The 18,719-nt window shown below is 31.6% G+C and overlaps 2 protein-coding genes across 2 annotated transcripts; both read right to left on the reverse strand.

Annotated features, from left to right (window-relative positions):
- Positions 1-3,556: 3,556 nt before the first annotated feature.
- LOC134726111 (uncharacterized) lies at positions 3,557-7,637 on the reverse strand. The gene is made up of 4 exons (XM_063590508.1): positions 7,531-7,637; positions 6,350-6,430; positions 5,698-5,813; positions 3,557-3,706 (listed from the first exon to the last, which is right to left on the reverse strand). The coding sequence occupies exons 1-4, from the start codon at positions 7,544-7,546 to the stop codon at positions 3,557-3,559; spliced, it is 363 nt and encodes a 120-aa protein (XP_063446578.1). The 5' UTR covers positions 7,547-7,637.
- A 4,478-nt stretch (positions 7,638-12,115) lies between these two features.
- Positions 12,116-17,057, reverse strand: LOC134726112 (uncharacterized). Its single transcript, XM_063590510.1, has 5 exons — positions 17,019-17,057; positions 16,582-16,636; positions 14,453-14,606; positions 13,227-13,465; positions 12,116-12,282 (listed from the first exon to the last, which is right to left on the reverse strand). Exons 1-5 carry the CDS (start codon positions 17,055-17,057, stop codon positions 12,116-12,118), a joined length of 654 nt encoding a protein of 217 aa, XP_063446580.1.
- Between the last annotated feature and the right edge of the window lie 1,662 nt (positions 17,058-18,719).

Here is an 18,719-nt window from a genome sequence, read left to right on the forward strand (position 1 = left end):
TACTGTTAGAGTAAATGTCTTGTACGTATCTGGTAGCGCTACTGTTAGAGTTAATCTCGTGTGCGTATCTGGTCGCGCTACTGTTAGAGTTAATGTCTTGTACGCGTCTGGTCACCCTCTTTAAGAGTTAATGTCTTGAATGCATCTGGTCGCGCTACTGTTAGAGTTAATGTCTTGAATGCATCTGGTCGCACTCCTGTTAGAGTTAATTTCTTGAATGCATCTGGTCGCACTCCTGTTAGAGTTAATGTCTTGAATGCATCTGGTCGCACTCCTGTTAAAGTTAATTTCTTATACGAATTTTGTTGCGCTACTGTTAGAGTTTATGTTTTGTACGGATCTAGTTGCGCTACTGTTAGAGTTAATTTCTTGTACGGATCTAGTTGCGCTACTGTTAGAGTTAATTTCTTGTACGGATCTAGTTGCGCTACTGTTAGAGTAAATGTCTTGTACGCATCTGGTCGCACTACTGTTAGAGATAATGTCTTGTGCGTATCTGGTCCCGCTTTTATCAGAGTGTATCTCTTGTGTGCGTCTGGTCTCGCTGTATTAAGAGTTTATGTCTTGTACGCATCTTGTCGCACTTATAATTAGTTCGATCTCCTTTCTGTTTCCTTCTTACATATATTTTTTGAGTTAACCTTGTTCGCTTGTGTTATACACAATGTCTATTTTAATGTTTTTTCTCGAGGTGTCATACGACAAGAAAATATGCATTTTAGGACTAATTAACCTCCAGAATGTATAATTTCTGCAAACATTTGAAGGATTTTCATCCTTTTTTACATGTTATATCATGTGTACTATTGTTTGTCTGTTTGTCCTTTTCATTTTTAGCCATGGCGTTGTCAGTTCACCTTAGCTGTATTTGGCAAAACTTTTAGGATTTTTTGTTCCTCAATGATCTTCAACTTCATACTTTATTTGGCCTTTTTAACATTATTTGATTGGAGCGTCACTGATTGGTCTTTTGTAGACGAGACGCGCATCTGGCGTAAATATTAATTTCATTCCTGGTATCTATGATGAGTTTATTTTCAACCAATGGGTATATGCCACTGCTGGTGGAGATTTGTTTCCCCGAGGGTATCACCAGCCCTGTAGTTAGCACTACTATGGTTTTCCAAATCAGGAATAGATGATTTTAGCTGTATTTGGCAAAACTTTTAGGAATTTTAGGACCTCAATACTCTTCAGCTTCGTACTTTATTTGGCCTTTTAACATTATTTGATTGGAGCGTCACTGATGAGTCTTTTGAAGTCGAAACGCGCGTCTGGCGTAAATATATAATATTTCATTCCTAATATCTATGATGAGGTTATTTTCAACCACTAGGTCGATGCCACTCCTGGTGGAGTTTTATTTCCCCGAGGGTATCACCAGCCCTGTAGTCAGCACTTCTGTGGTTTTCTACATCAGGAATAGATGATTTTAGCTGTATTTGGCAAAACTTTTAGGAAATTTTGGACCTCTATAATCTTCAGCTTCGTACTTTATTTTGGCCTTTTAACATTATTTGATTGGAGCGTCACTGATGAGTGTTTTGTAGTCGAAACGCGCGTCTGGCGTAAATATATAATATTTCATTCCTGGATTCTATGATGAGTTTATTTAATATGCGCTACGACTCATTTGTTACCTGAAATTAAGCTTCAGCAATCATTTTTTAAGTTACTATAGAAATATGATTGTAATTGTATGAGGCGTGATACAGATAAATTATTACAGCGATGAAAAATACATTTCATTTTGTAAGAACTGTTTACACAGCTAAGTTTATGTATTTGGATTTTTTTCACTTTTGAATGGCAGTACAATTTTGTAAACAGGGAACTTACTATAGTCAGAATTAAACATTATTCCCCCTCTAACCCAACATTACTCTTTCACAAATACCATGACTCAGTTAAGATATATAGTCATTTGATCATTTGACAATGAAATGTAAAGGTATATATAGCTGTAGAATAATTGCATCAGTAGAGCATTAAATTAAGGCAACAGTAGGGCACCGCTATTCAAAATTCATAAATCGATAGAGAAAAAACAAATCCGGGTTACAAACTAAAACTGAGGGAAACGTATCAAATATAAGAGAACTACGTTTACTTTTCTACATTGGCTAGAGGTATAGGAGGAGGGTTGAGATCTCATAAACATGTTTAACCCCGCCGCAATTTTGCGCCTGTCACAAGTCAGGAACTTCTGGCCTTTGTTAGTCTTGTATGATTTTTGATATTAGTTTCTTGTGTATAATTCGGAGTTAAGTACATGTATAACGTCAATTATCACTGTACTAGTAAACATATTTTTAGGGGCCAGCTGAAGGACACCTACTGTGCGGGTTTTTTCGCTAGATTGAAGACCCATTGGTGGCCTTCGGTTGTTGTCTGCTCTATGGTCGGGTTGTTGTTGCCTCGACACCTTCACCATTTCCTATCTCAATTTTACGAATGACAGAGACACAAAACCGAAACGTAACACCCACAGAAACGACTATAATGTAACATGGCCATTTTCCTGACATGGTACAGGCTATTTTATGAAACAATAGAGGGTTGAACATGGTTTTGTGGCATGCAAAACCTCCCCGCCTTAATCGCAGTGTTAATAATAGCATTAAAATGACAACACTGCACGACAGGGTTACAATAAATAAACAGATAAATGGGAGATAATATAGGACAGAGAAACAAACGAATAATAGCCACCAAAATGTAACAGGTTAAAAAACATTTTTATACGCCAGACGCACGCTACGTCCACACAAAAGTATGCTGAGATGTAAAAAGTTTGAAAGCCATAACAACTACAAAGTTGAAGATCGCCGAGGACCAAATGTGATACATATACAAATAATACAAAAAGAGGAATATCCATAGGTCAATGTATGATTCCCAATACACAAAATATGTTTCAACCCACCGCAATTTTGCGCCTGTCCCAAGTCCGAAGTCTCCAACCTTTGTCAGTCTTGTATGCTATTTTTTCAATGTTAGTTCTTTTACATTTTTAGAGTTAAGTATGACGTCTATTTTCACTGAAGAAGTATAATTTTTTGTTTCGGGACCAACTGACGCCCGCCATCGGTTGCAGCATTATCGTGCTGTGTTTAAGACCTGAAGACTATTTTGCTCTTTGGTCGGATTGTTGTCTTTTTGACACTATCCCTATTTCAATTCTTAATTATATACAGTTAACATGTTTAAAACAAATTGCGGATAAAAAAAATAGTGGGATTTTATTGTATACCGACTTTATCAGCAAGAATTCCAAGCGAGCTCGCAAAGGCGATGAAGTCAGTATCAAAAACATAAATAACATTATTTTATCCTATACCATCAAATGCATTTTTAAAAGCAAATAAGTATTGTTGAGATTTAATATGATATTTAATAAACAGATTTTATTTTAAAGGTCAGTTAAGGTTTGATGAAGCATTACTATACTGATGCAAGAAGAACAATTCTCATTGATTATATTGCACCAAAAACAATATTGCTTTCTATGTTCAATACAGAAAGCAGGACTTATCAAAAAAATTTATATTCTAAACTATTTGAAAATAACATCAATATGACTTAATGGTGGAACATTCAAATAAATATCTCGGATTTTATATATTCTCTCATCATCTGTATCTGTTATACATGATGAAACTGTATCAGTCAATTGATCTTCAACTTCTTTCTGTGTTACTTGTCCCTATAAAATTAACTAGACTGTTTTAATGATCGCTCAAATGTACTACTGGTAGGCAAATGCTTTAGCTTTTAGTTCGTTATTTCTGCAAAATCTAACAGCTTAAATACTTAGATTTCAATATAAAGGTTTTATGAAATAATGCACATGAAGTCAGCGTCTATATTTTTACCTTTTGAAAAGACACTAAAATTTAAAAAGATTGTCAAAGTAAACGTGCATCTATAATGGTTAACCTTTATAGATTGTTACTTGAATGGAGAGTTGTCTCAATGGCACTCATACTACATCTTCCTATATCTATCTAGACTGTCAAGTACTTAGTTCATTCATCCGAGGATAAATCTCCAAATATATATGAGGGTAAAATTATATTAACTGCTCATCTTTCTGCAAATAATTGGTGGCAGATTTGTGTAATAAGTTGACTCCTGTACTACTACCCTGCCAAAACTGAGAAGTTTTTTGATTAAACTCTGCACATTAATGCAACTGTGTTCCACTCTTATCTTAATTGACGGTTTTCTTGCCGATTATATGTTGTAGAATTTAGGTAATACGGCGTCCTTTACGAAGACAAAGTTGTCAAAGTGTTGTTAAAACCCAAAAAATCAAACCAAAACCAATCTTACTACAGGACCACCGTTCATCTAACCTATTTATAGCATGAGTTCTTGTTTTCATTGTTTTGTTTTATTTCATTTTTTTGTTGCTCTTTTTCTCTATGTTACTTTCACCGAATTAAATGTTTAACATAATTTGAACTGGTCATCTTCTACACGATAGGCTTAATTAGTGGAGCAGCACATGCCTTAATATTCCATATTTCAAATGAGCATTTTGCTGTATATGGTCTTACTAGTCTTCTATATAGTGATTGGTTGTTTTTGTTTCTTTTTAAGCCACTTTTGAGATAGTCCAAGTTGTAACTTAAGCTTGTTTAGGATACATTTTTTTGTTAAAGTTTACAGTTGTTGTATGTACTTCCTAGACGACATACGATTGATCTAAGTCTTCTTTTGTTCAAAATGTAAGGGATGATGTAAACAAGTAAGTAAATATCCTTTGTTGAGTAGTTATATATAAAAAAAGAAGATATGGTATCACTGCCAATGAGACAACTATCCACAAAAGACCAACATGGCACCGACTTTCACAACTATAGGTCACCGTATGGCCTTCAACAATGAGCAAAGCCCATACCGCATAGTCAGCCATAAAAGGCCCCGATAAGACAATATAAAACATTTCAAACGAGAAAACTAACGGCCTTATTTAGGTAAAAAAAATGAACGAAAAACAAATATGTAAGACATAAACAAACGACAACCACTGAATTACAGGCTCCTGACTTGGGACAGGCACATACATAAATAATGTGGAGGGGTTAAACATGTTAGCGGGATCCCAACCCTCCCCCTAACCTGGGACAGTGGTACAACAAAACAATATAAGAACGAACTATAAAAATCAGTTGAAAAAGGCTTAACTCATCAGATAGATAAAAAATACAACTGGACGTGGCCGGGTACTTATACATCCCGACACAAAAAGACACAATGAACAGATCTGAGAGTACTCGCACTTATCTGACAGCTAGTTCAAAGCCACTAACAACTAATAAACAAATCGTGCCTATAAACATTAAATATGTTTAACATGTATAAGAAGAATGACATCTGGTATACACAGTTAGTTTTATCAAATATGAAGGTCAGTTTCTCATGTTTTTCAGTAGCAATTTCAGAGGATGTTTTTTATTTTATTTGTCATTAATTTTGAATGTTACTTTAACATGCTTGGTGCGTTTATTTTTCTAACGTCATATTCATACCTTATTACAACATGTGGATGACAATATGCATCGCCGCACTATTGTCTTTGTCTGATTAAATTGATACAACATGCATTTTATGCAGAAAAATTAGAACACTACTATGTAAAGAAATTTAGTCCACTAAAAACATGTCTAATTATGATACACATATACATACATTTGAGGCGTTATATAGCATTTGTTTAACCAACACTATCATCGGAATAGCATGATAAAGGACCACAGCACTTGATATTATGCCAATAAATCCCATTGTTATTTGTAGTGATAATCCTATTTAAAAAACAATCAAAACACATATTTTCACCTTGTTGTTGGTTGTGTAGAATTATTATACTCTGAATAAAGACTCAGCAACATTTCGGAGTCCATACATATTATTTGAGTTTCATTAAAAAAATTAAATAAAAAAAAATTACTGAACTCGTATTGATGACAAAAACAGAAAATCATAAATGCAAAATATATTTAGGTTTTCTTTTTTGATTCATAAATTTTAGATAGTGATCCTTTATTTCGATGTGTACATTTCCCAACTAGTGCGAATTCGCAATGACAATATATGAAGCAACATTATGCACTTCATTGAACGTTATATTGTAGTTTATAAAGTCAAAGATTTCGTTATCCTAAATTATCTAAATTTTTTACTAAAATTTGTCAAAGATTTTGAGTTATGAAGTTTGAAGAATATTATTTCAATATAAAAAAGAAGATGTGTAATAATATGATGTTTTAAGCTAATTGAAGCTTTTTGAATTTACTTTTTGTTTTACCATAATTTCTGAAACTATATTACGTTACCATACCTGCTACAGATCGTTCACCACCACTAAATTGTCCAATGTTTTTACTGACAGTACTCTGTTCACTTTGTAAAGCAGTCAAATCTAAAAGAAAAACACCTTGTCATTTTACCTCCCTTATTCTATTTACCGACAATCTTATTTTACAGTTAATAATAAGTTAACAAATAATTTTAATTTATTTCTATTTCATTTATGATCATTCCACTTCATTTTGAATTCATGATAATCAGAACAAAGGTTATAGTAACATTATCAATTTGTTGCTGGTACGGTAGTCACTTCACATTCTCATTCATATATATATAATATATGAAGAAATAATTTCGTTTCATAAAAGATAAGCTGCCTATGAACTTTTACTGCATTTTCATGTTTTTCAAGTTATGTATACAATATCCCAGTTTATTATCGAAACATCGGAAATATATTGTTAATTGTAACAACAGGATCGGTTAAAAATATGTGAAAAAAAGTTAAATTTTTTGCACTATGTGTGTTTAAGTAGTCAAGTCATGTATCTTGACATTGAGGTGTATTGCAACAGTTCTTCATTTTGTTTTCAGAGTAATCAAGTGTTGCATGATATGTTGAATCGTTCAATTTGTTTGCATCTTATTGTGGTCTCATATATTTCTGGCTTTAAAGTTTTTCTTTATCTAAATCTTTCTGACTAACATAAAAAGTTACCAAAAAAACTGAACTACCAGATAAATTGAAAAGAGGTTAGTCCTTAAAATGTCACAAAATCCAACGATTTCAATGAACGGCACCAGTGAAAATCTACTGTCATATTTCTAAATATGATGGGTTAAACCTTGTTGTATAATTAGGTAAATAACCAGCCTGTATGACAGATGTTTATAGTTTCGTTATATTGACAAAATTCGATGATCAACTAAAAACAGATATAATAGAATAAAAAAATCTAGAGTAGATGGGTACAGTACTCACGGGCGTAGCTGAATCTGAATGGTGAATGCTAATTTATAAAAGGAATATTCAAGTTGACCGAAATGTAAAACACAAATCAAAATACCAAACTCAATAGTTACAAAACCATCAAACTAAAAATTGAATTGAAAAGAAATCAATCAGGCGATGTCGTAACACACAAACTGTGGTGAGTGAAGGTCACATTAATGTTTGACATACCACGGATTGATAGGGCAATATATAAATACCTCGTTTGTCGTTCATGATTCCATCTGTTTTTACATTATTTTTAACTGTCGTCGTTTCATCTGATGTTGATACCCCATATTCATGTAACGACTCGTACTTACCAATCTGAACTGAAATTTCAATATTTTAAAGGTCGTATATGTTTTAAATGTGGTATGAGTTCCAATGAGACAAATCTCCATCCAAGTCAATTTATAAAAGTAAACCATTATAGTTCAATGTACGGTCTTAAACACGGAGCTTTGGATCACAATAAACAGCAAGCTATAAAGGGGCCTACAAGATTACTAGTGTCAAACCATTTATATAAACGGGAAAACCAACGGTCTAATCTATAAAAAAAAAATGAGAAACATGAAACAGTTATGAACCACATCGACAAACGACAACTAACGAATATAGTATTCCTGCATGATCTATCTTAAGCCAATGTAAAGTACTTTTGATACAAGATGAATGTAGTGCTGTTTTTTGTATTGATTACTTCTGATATATGAATCTGGTTTCCCAATGTAACAGAACGTTTCAAATGGGGCTTATACTATACTACAGACGTTTAACAATGCTATGTTTGTAACTATGCTTTTGATTAAACGACTACAATTGTGGAATGGGTAAGATTATCGATAATTCAAATTCCGAAATGCATGTATAGCAGGTGATGCTTTCCATATATATTTTCAACCGAGCGTATTCCTTTCAATTCATAAAATCTTTAAAATGTGGTGTAGATAGAGCATCAACCCTTTTCAAAATTTTTAAAAATTTGACCCTATATCTATCATGTGAACATTCAAAATAAAAAAAATATAACAATATCAGAAATTACCAATTTATCACTTGTGGGAATTACCCTTGATCTTTTACGATTAAAATAGCATGTAATTCTCAGCCGTCTTTTTATAAAATTGGAAAAAATTGTCTTCTTTCTAAATCGATAATTCATAAATTGAGGATGAATTCGGGAATATGTCAAAGAGCCAACACCCTGACCAAAGAGCATGAAACTTGTAGATTCTTAATAAAAGAAGCGTATTCCAGACCCATGACCGGCTATTCGGACGCATATTTACAAACAGTTATTGATACATATCATTTTCAGGTAACTATAATAAGAGTTTATCGTTACTGCGTTCACCTTCAGTCTTTTGCGTAGTTCTTGCAGTTTAATGATTTGCACTCTACATAATGTGCTATGGACTACCTTTGTCCTCTGTCGTTTTTAACTGCTGACAAGGATTTTGTTAGGGTTTATTTTGTATATTTTTCCAGGTTTTGATAGTACTTTGTAAATGCGCAAAAAAAAAGGATAAAAATATGCACTTTTATATCATACCTTTCCCGACCATTCTATAATAGGCAGTCATTCCCTCGATCATCCTAAATGACGTTGTATCGTACTCTGTACTCGGTTCACCCAAAAGCATGCACTGTTGCAAAGTCCGATCGAAGTTGAAGCCAATGCAGTAAAGACCATATTCTCTTATTTCTGAACATCGTTCTTTACACTCAGTAACCCTGTTTGCTTTTTATTGATAGTTTGCGTTTAATAACATAATTCCATAATTCATAGAAGTGAAGTTTTTCTGTAATATGTAAGTGCATGAATGAATAATATATAAGAATTTCATTTATTGATACCGTGTGTTATACATCAACATTGTCAATGATTCAACAACCGAATAATTTTCTAGATAGGAGTCAATTTCTAAATCGACCCAAAACTTAACTAATAACAATAGAAAAAAATGCATGAACTTTTAAATTTTAAAATCAGTTATTCACATGACTTCTTTATGAACATTTATGTACGTGTATGGACGAACAGTATATTTTGATATATAAAATAAAAAATCTATAAAAGGGAGGATTTTAACGAAAATGTTTTTGTTTAATCTCATATCGATTTTTTTTAGGGTCGCTCGATAAGTCGATATTTACAAATTTCAAATATAAACCACCGTGCATATGTACTACCACACGTTAATGTTTTTCACTGGTTTCAAAGTATGAATTAATAATGTGTTATATAATCTTAACCTGTTCGGTGCTCACACATGAACCCATGCAGAGGTGTTTGACAATATTCTGTTGACCACAGCAACCTGAAACTGCCATCAACCCAATCTGTTGTTGCATACCCACAAAAGGAATCATTATTGATAACTTGATTTCCAATTGCAGGAAACTCCAAAGCTCCATCTACTTTTTCATAATACTTTTGTCCAATCCAAAACGTACTGAAACTAGACAAAATTTAAAACTGGAAAAAACTGGGAACAAACAACGAAAAGTTACTTAAGAATGTTTGCTCCTCTGTTTAAAAAAACGAGCTTTTAGAAAGACTATTATATATTGATAATATATAAATATACAGACGAAAAAAACAAAAACCAATTATGGTCCGTGTGCTCGTTTTTGAGATATAACCCCTTGAAAATTTGGCAGGAAATAATTCTCTCTAGACTTTTCATATATTTAACATTGACAATTTTTTTTCTTACAAACCCGCAGAAAAAATATCAAGTGTTTTATAAGATTTTTAAACTATGTTTAATAAAATAATGGAAAGAAAAGTAGGGGTTAGTGGTCAATTTTTTTAAACGACTTTACATGGATAACACGAGAGGATTCCGAATATCTGGTAAAAAATCAAAAACATGAAGAGCGAACTTTTGACTTAACAAAAAACTGGTGGGGATCTTAGGACGTCCGGAAGGATTATCGTAGTTGGTAATGGTGTTCTGCTCGGCGTTATTATTATGGTGCAACGTAGCATGAATACATTTTGGATATCTATAATTTGACACGTGTAATGTATAAAAATAATGGAATGTTACAGTAATATATTTGTCATAGACACGACCATTTAATATTTTGAGACAAACTGGTAAAGATGTGATTGATAACACTCCACTGTACGGACGTCAAAAGCATGGAAAATGAACTCTACATAAACAGAGTAGAGATCTTCACATGCTATACTATATCTCTGTAATTTGAAAAAAATTAAACATGTGTAAAGAAAAATGCAGGATACAACGAAAACAAAGATGGAATATAGCACACAACTACAGCTATTGAATTAAAACTAATTGAATACACGTTTTTATCAAACCGTTATTTGGCTGAAATGAACGATTAAAAAATTATACTTTTATACAATTGTCTAATATTTCTGTCCCGATTGTTTAATGTGTGCGTTGCTTCTGTTTATAATGCACATCGAATATGCGCATTGCATGAATGAATAATACACAATAATGCTAAAAACTTAGTAAAATACAAACAAGAAAGATAGATTTTCAATTTATAATCGTGTTTGCACTTACATGAACAATCCCGCTGGCGCCACACACAAACTATCCTGCCGGAGCACCTTATATCTCCACCAGTTTGTTTGGTTCGTGTTTTTCGATCAAAAGTTTTCTATTGACTGGTATTGTTTTTTATACTGTTGTTTGACTGATGGTCAGTGTTTGTTTTTTGTTATCGACTTATTGATTTGAGTATTTCTGCCATTTTTTCAAAGAGTTAAAAAGACCCTTCACCAACCAAACAACTTAACACAATCCAAATAAAAAGAAATAGATAGAATTCTTATTGACATATTGGGGAAAATTTATCAACTAGAAGTTTGAATACCCCATTAATCATATCATACAAGTAGATGAAACATATAAAAACCACAAAACCGAATTATGATAGTCGTCTGAACAAAATATATCAAGGTATTTCCATCAAAAACCATGTATTATAATATTAAAGTAGTAAAATTAGGTTAAAAATGTCATTTCAATTGGCAATTGATATCTTATTACACGCTGATTAAAGAAAAATATGGTTTCTTTACAAATTTTTTTTAATAAGGGAGATAATTTGTTACTTCCGGTTTGAAAAATGTTACTTCCGATGCTCTTTGAATATCTAGTTAAACACTGATTCTAAAAATATCTGGTTCTATGTACTTTATAGTAATAAAGTACAAAGAAAAAGTTACTTCCGGTTTACACAAGGTCACTTCTGGTTGTTTTTTCAAGGATAAATGGTTTGAAACTTATTGCCAAAAGTCCCATGGCTTTATCGTGTATACATATGAGGTAAAAGCAAAGGTCAATATCTACAACTATTGTAAGAAATATCTTAGCGACAAATTGCAAAACAAAAATGTAACGAGAAAACAAACTTTGGCGGAAGAAAATAATAATAATCAGAACAAATACAATATGTCTTTCCATGGAAGAGTTGAAAGACCTAATAATAATAAAAAAAAATACATTGAGTCTTTACACAGAAAAGTGGAAGACCTAATAATTTGCAACAGTCACATTACTATAACAACTTCCATCTTAATTATAAATAAGAAGATAAGGTAAGAGTGCCAATGAGACGACTGCCTATCTAATCCACAATATATGAACATTAACCATTATAGGTCAAAGTACGTCCATGCGAGAACTGATTTCAGTTTTGTAGCACGGTAATTATGACATCTTTTCTACTTCTTTTTAAGTACATTTGATCATTTATTTTTAACAAATTATGTGAAGTATCTATTCTTTTCGTTACTAAATAAATATAATACTACAGTCTATACCTTGTTAAGTTCAATTCTCTCAAAGATTGAGAACAAATTTGCTCGAACAAATATCTTTCGTCCGTTAAAATTAATAAACTATTCATTTGGTTGCAGTAGTTGTTTGCTTCTTCCCAAGCCACAGATTTTTCAAATAGTGTTATCTCCTGTAAATCTTTAAAATATGCAGAAAAAAAGAATGATTTATGGAAACCAAATTATTGAGATATTATTGGAGTTTCATTTTTAGTGAATAACTTACAACATAGATAAGGTCTTACACATTAATGCCCCATTGCAAAAATGTATTTTATCGTAATTATTCCTAGGCCATACATATGAAAGTTGTAAATACAAATGATCGTCCTTTTGCTACAATATTCCATCAAATGCACAATTGACATGTCTTAAATAAGCAGTTAAAAGTCATAATGAAACTGTTAATGGAATAACACTTAACTCTTTTTTGAATTTTCCTCGGAGTTCAGTATTTTTGTGTTTTTACTCTTTGATGAGATACTGTGGATTCATTTATTTTCGTGGGTACCAATTTTCGTGGAATACGGAAAACTTGGATGTTCGTGGATATTAAATTTCGTGGTTTTAACGAATTCTGCATATAAGCTTAAGGAAAATTTGCTATTCGTTGAACATTTAATTTCGTGGTCCACCTGTACCCACGAAAGCCACGAAAATTGGTATCCAACGAATAATAATGAATTTACAGTATTATCAAATTTGAAGCGCACATTTAAAGGAATAATGTTCAGCTTGACAGTTTTATTTGTTTAACGTCGTGTTTCGCAATCACATTGATTTTACATGATCATTCATGCCTGTAACTCATGACGTTGTCTTTTGGTATAGGAGAGTAAACCAAGGGAAATGAAACTCTCTCTCTCTCTCTCTGTCTACTTTTTATTTACAAAACAAGATAGTGCAAACAACAAATTAATCATTTTGAAATCTACTCTGAAACTACGAATGAACTAATTGCACCAGAAATACTGTGATAATTTCGGCAGCAGCAATAGTGTTTGATGATGTATTAAAGAATATACTAAAACTAAAATACAGTTTATCACATCAGACTCAAACCAATAGAATATAAGAAATTACTTTCATACTCCTCATAGTTGTTTACTCTATCATGACAAAGTGAAAAATGCTTAACGGTGTTGTCGTCACAGTCATCTGCTTCCCATCCAATCGTCTTTGATGCTGCTTCGTAAACAAGGTACACACATAGAAGAGATGTAGCCTCGTACAAAAAATTGTCAGCAGGGAAATCCGTGTAAAACCTTTCACCTTTCCCAGTCGTGTCATTCACCTGGTGTATTGTCCAAAATGTTACTTCGCTGGTGAGACATTTGAAATCAGATATTATAAAGCAATCTCAAAAACATATATTTCATTTTAATTTCGTGGTACTGTATATTCGAACACACAATTGAAATAGTGTGTATATGTCTAATTATAAACGATTTCTTTATAATGTATTGGTAAAAAATGTCAGTTACTTAATAGACTAAATGTTGGATTACTCATTGGTTGTACAGCCATTGTCAACACATAGCCAGTTGATTTCAGTAATCGTAGCACTTGTTTTCTTTTCCGCTTTCAACGTAAACCGATATTTTCACTGTGCAATATACAATCAATTTTGAAGACAATTGGTAAAGGGAAAAGATTGAAGAGAAATATAAAACCAAACATAGTAGGAAAAACAGAAAACTTATGCTGATGAATAGTTTTAAACCAGCATTTTCCCTGCTTGATTAAACACTATAAACTACTACAACCAGTTTGTTTGTCTCGATAAGAGTTAGTATCCAGGTCATTCGGATAGATGTTCAAATTACAATTGGGAGTGCATTTGATTGTAAAAGAAAAATAACAATATATCGAACTTCCAGGAAAACCAAAACGTAAAGTCCTTAATCAAATAACAAATTTTAAAGCTCAAACACATCAAGTAAATGGATCACAACTGTCATATTTCTGACTTGGTACTAGCATGTATAAAATGTAGGACACACCTAGTTTTAATCCCAGCTAAACCTCTCACTTGTAAGAATGTTGCATACAAATTCATATATATTGAAAATAGTGTGTGAACAAAACAAACAAACATAAAAGGTTTAACTTTAATGTATAAATGTCAAAATTAGGGACACAGCAGACAATATTGTGCTGCATTCATAATCACCACACTGACAAAAAATCATATAGACAAATATTATAACAAGTATATTGATTTCTACAATTAACAATCAGGCAATGGTGAGACGAACTAACATATATCAAAAATAGAAATATCTAACATTAAGTTTGTGCATTCGTACCCAACACCTTTATCAGCTGATAGTTGTGAAAGGAATTGGAAAAATTCTGGCTGTCGAGAATAAAACATCATGTAAACCAGTCGTTTGTTTTTCGATACACATAAATCTGAACTACTTATCCATGTCATTTCAGACACAACCGCATCAATTCCAGCTAAAAGAAATAAGAGAGAGCATAAGTTGCAAAGAGTTTTTGAATATAATATGACTTTCTAGAACTATCCCAGAACTTCATATCTTGTTCGACTATTATGTTTCTTGTTGGACTATCCTGGCTGTTAAGACTTGATTTACGTTTTACGATCAACATTGCGAAATGGTTAACCACAATATATGTGTATGTGTGTGTGTCTCAATTCATTAACAAAATGTCTCCTTGTTATTAGATCTGATGATATCAGCATAGTTGTATAATCTGTAATTTTGTATTGCCTAATATGCGATCTTGGCTATGTGTTGAATCGTAATACAGATGATACATGCATGCATACGTTTTTCTTAGTTATTATACAATTCAATTCGTTTATCTTGAAATACAATTATAGTTTTCACAGTCAGTGCAATTCTTTGATCTATAATAATTCATTGTCGAAATGACTTAAGAATCGGAGATGCATATCATTTGTTGGTGAATATTTTGTTTTCACAAAGGATTAAAAGGAGCGTTGTTTATGCTTATATAACAAAACAGCTTTCAAAGACCAAATTACAGTAAGAAGAGTAACTGCTGTACCTAGTTTAGACTATTAATAGTTAATGATACTAAGGTCTGATTCAAAAACGTACTGTTTATGGAATGCTTTCATATAACATTATCTGTCAAAGTTTAATGTGGTATCTGTTATATATTACAAAGATTTTTAATTTATATATCAATACTAATTGTTTTGTCAAAGTTAACATATTGTTTCCACCATTTTAAATGTGCCATGAATTATTAAAGATAATACATATCGGATTAAACGTTTTCTAATATCTCTATTTCAAGACAAGAATATACAAGTATCTTTTAATTGATTTACTTTTATTTCCGATCAAAATGTAACTTGAATAGGTCGTCGTTAAGCATAGTAATGAGATTTCAACTCAACACTTAATTCATTCACAAGGCATTTAACCTATTTAACTGATAATTCAACTGTATTCTTTACCTAGTTAATGGTCAGCTTTCAATATGATATCATTTTAACACTTTAGTACGCAATAAATAAAAACAGAAAATACTGATACATGATTAATTTAGACCCTCAGAAAATTGCTGAAATAAAAAGACAATATCATCAAGTCATAATAACATTTGAAAAAGTGCATTCACATGTAGTTTACGTTTAAAGAATTCCTTTCTAGAAATGTTGCACATCACCGTTCAGCTTCCAACAATTAGCAACACTACTGCTGTAAAAAGGCCATGACAGGATGTGACAATTCCTACAGGAACGATTTGACTGATGAGTATACATAGTTTACATAGTTTTTTTTTGTTTTTTTTGTATATCAGTCTTCTCAGTCTGTTATCATTCTTTTTAGTCACGGTATTGTAGAAAACGATCCTACATTAGTACAAAACACTCTTCTGTGTACCAATTTTTTTAACATGAATATTTGTTTAAATAAGTTACCAAATATTTCAAAACAAAATTGATGTCTTTGGTAAATGCATGCTAGCATACAAGATGAGATTTAGAGTAGAACATTAACTCAGTGTATTTATATATTTTCATTTACTTCAAAGCATAAATACTGATTCAATTTTATGAATGGTCCTTAGGTGACCTTCTGCTGTTGTTTTTTTATTTGGTCGGGTTGTTGTCTCTTTGACACATTCCCCATTTCCATTCTCAATTTTACTTGTCACAAATGTATCTGTATTCTAAGATATAGTAAAACTTAGTAGTGGAGAGAAACATGACAATAGGAATCGATGTTCATTAATGGTAACAGAATAATCTGAAATATAATAATTCGTCTTTTGCCATCGATGAACAACCGTGAAAGCTTAAAATATAATTATTTACCCTAATAAGTACACGTTAATATTAATATTTTTGTACAAAACATCATTCTTCTATACCTATAATACAACATTTATCATAATTATTTATCAATCGAACGAAAATAAATGTTATTACCTTGCTCTGTCTTTGCAAATAAAAGCAGAAACGATAATACTGACAAAATTGACATCTACAAAATAGTAAAACAACAATAGAAGACTTTTAATAAAAGTATTTTCTTGAAGCCTTCTAGGGTCAAATGCTTACTTCATAGTTGCAAATAATCAAACAAAACATATGATATCGAATTAAAATAAATTTAGGCGACATATATTTCTTAATACATAACTGGATTTGAACTTCTTTTTTTTTATATCTGTTTTTATTCATTTCTTTCGGGAGGATTAAGATTTCACAAAGCAACTCTGTACAGAAAATGTATGAAATCTTTTAAATCCAGACAATTCGTTAACTGCTCTTTATTAAAATTCATAATACAATCAGGGAATTTGAGGAGAAAAAAAATAAACCAAAAAATATAAACAAATTTCAAAAATGAGAACTAAACTCACCAAAATATTGATACTGTTAAACTCGGGGTTTCCCTTCATTCTAATCTGTATATTATAGGTTCATTTAAGGAGAAGACTGGTCAAATAGTCTCCATGCTACTAATTGGTTTATTCCTTTAAAAATTCTTAACATAAAATATTGAAATATAAGAACAAATAAATATCTTATCAGAATCTTTTATTAAAGATGACATATCGTTTTCATGATGGCCATACATTATTAAAGACTAATATATAAATATCAAATAAAAAATGTGTTCGTCCATCTCTCCTTTTGTAGAGAAAATGCTGTTAGCTTTCGATTCATTAGCTATTGTTTACAGTTCACATTTATTTGACAATCAGGAACAATCTGTTTCATTTTATTGTTACACAACACACTTAAGGTGGTATGGATGTCTTCCTCCATCTTGGATTGTAAAAATCAAAGAACCAAAGGTCCAGATTTTCTATCAAGTTAGCAATTTTGATGCAGAAATGCAAGTATTTAATGTGAATTTTCATTTAAAAGAACCAAGTTTTAAGAATATAATTTATAAATATTAACTTTTTTGCAAATGTTATTTTTGGTTGCTTTTTAAAAAAAATATTTAAAATTGGCATTTTGAGGGGAGGTAACTCTAAAACAGTGCATTTTCTAAAGGATTATACATGGTAGTTTCCTATTATGCATTTTAGACGGGAAAAAACGAACGGTGATCCTATCTTTTCTTTCAATATTCTCAAAGCATTGTATGAAAGCTATCTTTTCCTTAAGTATTTAACAATTATATCATTTTGTTTAGTTTCTATCACAAAATTGTGTTTTTCCTGTATAATCCATACAAAACGCGTCATTTTCTCACGTCCTGTAGCTTGAGAATATGCGCGGTGACCTATCATTATTATTATATTTTTCAACATATATCAATAGATACTACGTTTTGGCAAAGTATGAACAAATTCTTTCTTTTTTATTTTAGACTCCCATACCACCTTTATAATAAATGTTTTATTAAAAACATGAGCAAACAGATAATCCAAGCAACAATGAGCAAGTAAGCTACGACAATATTTCTCAAACAACCACATTTTGCAATTTAGTGTTTTTTGAAAATAATGCATGCTGATTCATACCGGATCATAAAATGTATAAAGGTAAGTTTCAAACGAAATATTTACGCAAAAGGGTAGTTTTCTTCTGTCTTATATTAAATTCCAAACTTAACACGAGAACCTCTGATTATAGCTTAAGATAGATGTGGCGTTTACTATAGACAATAAATGCGTGAAAATTATTGATTACTATCGGTTATCATTGTCTCAATCCCACATTTTCTACATTTGAGAATGCATGTACCAAGTCAGGAATATGACAGTTGTTGTCAATTCGTTTGATGTGTTTTATCATTTGATTTTGCCATTTGATTATGGACTTTTCGTTTTGAATTTACCTCGGAGTTCAGAATTTTGTTATATTACTTTTTATCATGGTTAGTATTTTTTGGTCTTAGTCACATACATTTAAAAAATTTGGATGTTTAGGCTTCAAAAAAGACTCTTACCTCTGTTATATGAAGTATATATTTAGAAAAAAAGTTAAAATGTTTAATTTTATAAGAATATAAAACTACTAGTAATTGAAATAGCCAATTATTTTACCAGATTTTTTAATAATAAGTATGCACACATAAACCCAGTTATCTCGTATAAACATCTTAA

Source organism: Mytilus trossulus, chromosome 7, assembly GCF_036588685.1.
Source record: "Mytilus trossulus isolate FHL-02 chromosome 7, PNRI_Mtr1.1.1.hap1, whole genome shotgun sequence".
NCBI lineage: Eukaryota > Metazoa > Mollusca > Bivalvia > Mytilida > Mytilidae > Mytilus > Mytilus trossulus.

Excerpts from the sequence above, each read along its gene's own strand:
- LOC134726112 (XM_063590510.1), bottom strand. The coding sequence starts at position 17,057 with ATGAAGGGAAACCCCGAGTTTAACAGTATCAATATTTTG. Across the intron at positions 16,637-17,018 it reads TTAACAGTATCAATATTTTG|ATGTCAATTTTGTCAGTATT; the intron begins GTGAGTTTAGTT and ends ACTATTTTGTAG. Across the intron at positions 12,283-13,226 it reads CAACTATGAGGAGTATGAAA|ATTTACAGGAGATAACACTA; the intron begins GTAATTTCTTAT and ends CATATTTTAAAG.
- LOC134726111 (XM_063590508.1), bottom strand. Across the intron at positions 5,814-6,349 it reads TGGTGAACGATCTGTAGCAG|GATTATCACTACAAATAACA; the intron begins GTATGGTAACGT and ends TTTTTTAAATAG. Across the intron at positions 3,707-5,697 it reads TGCTATATAACGCCTCAAAT|GGACAAGTAACACAGAAAGA; the intron begins GTATGTATATGT and ends TTAATTTTATAG.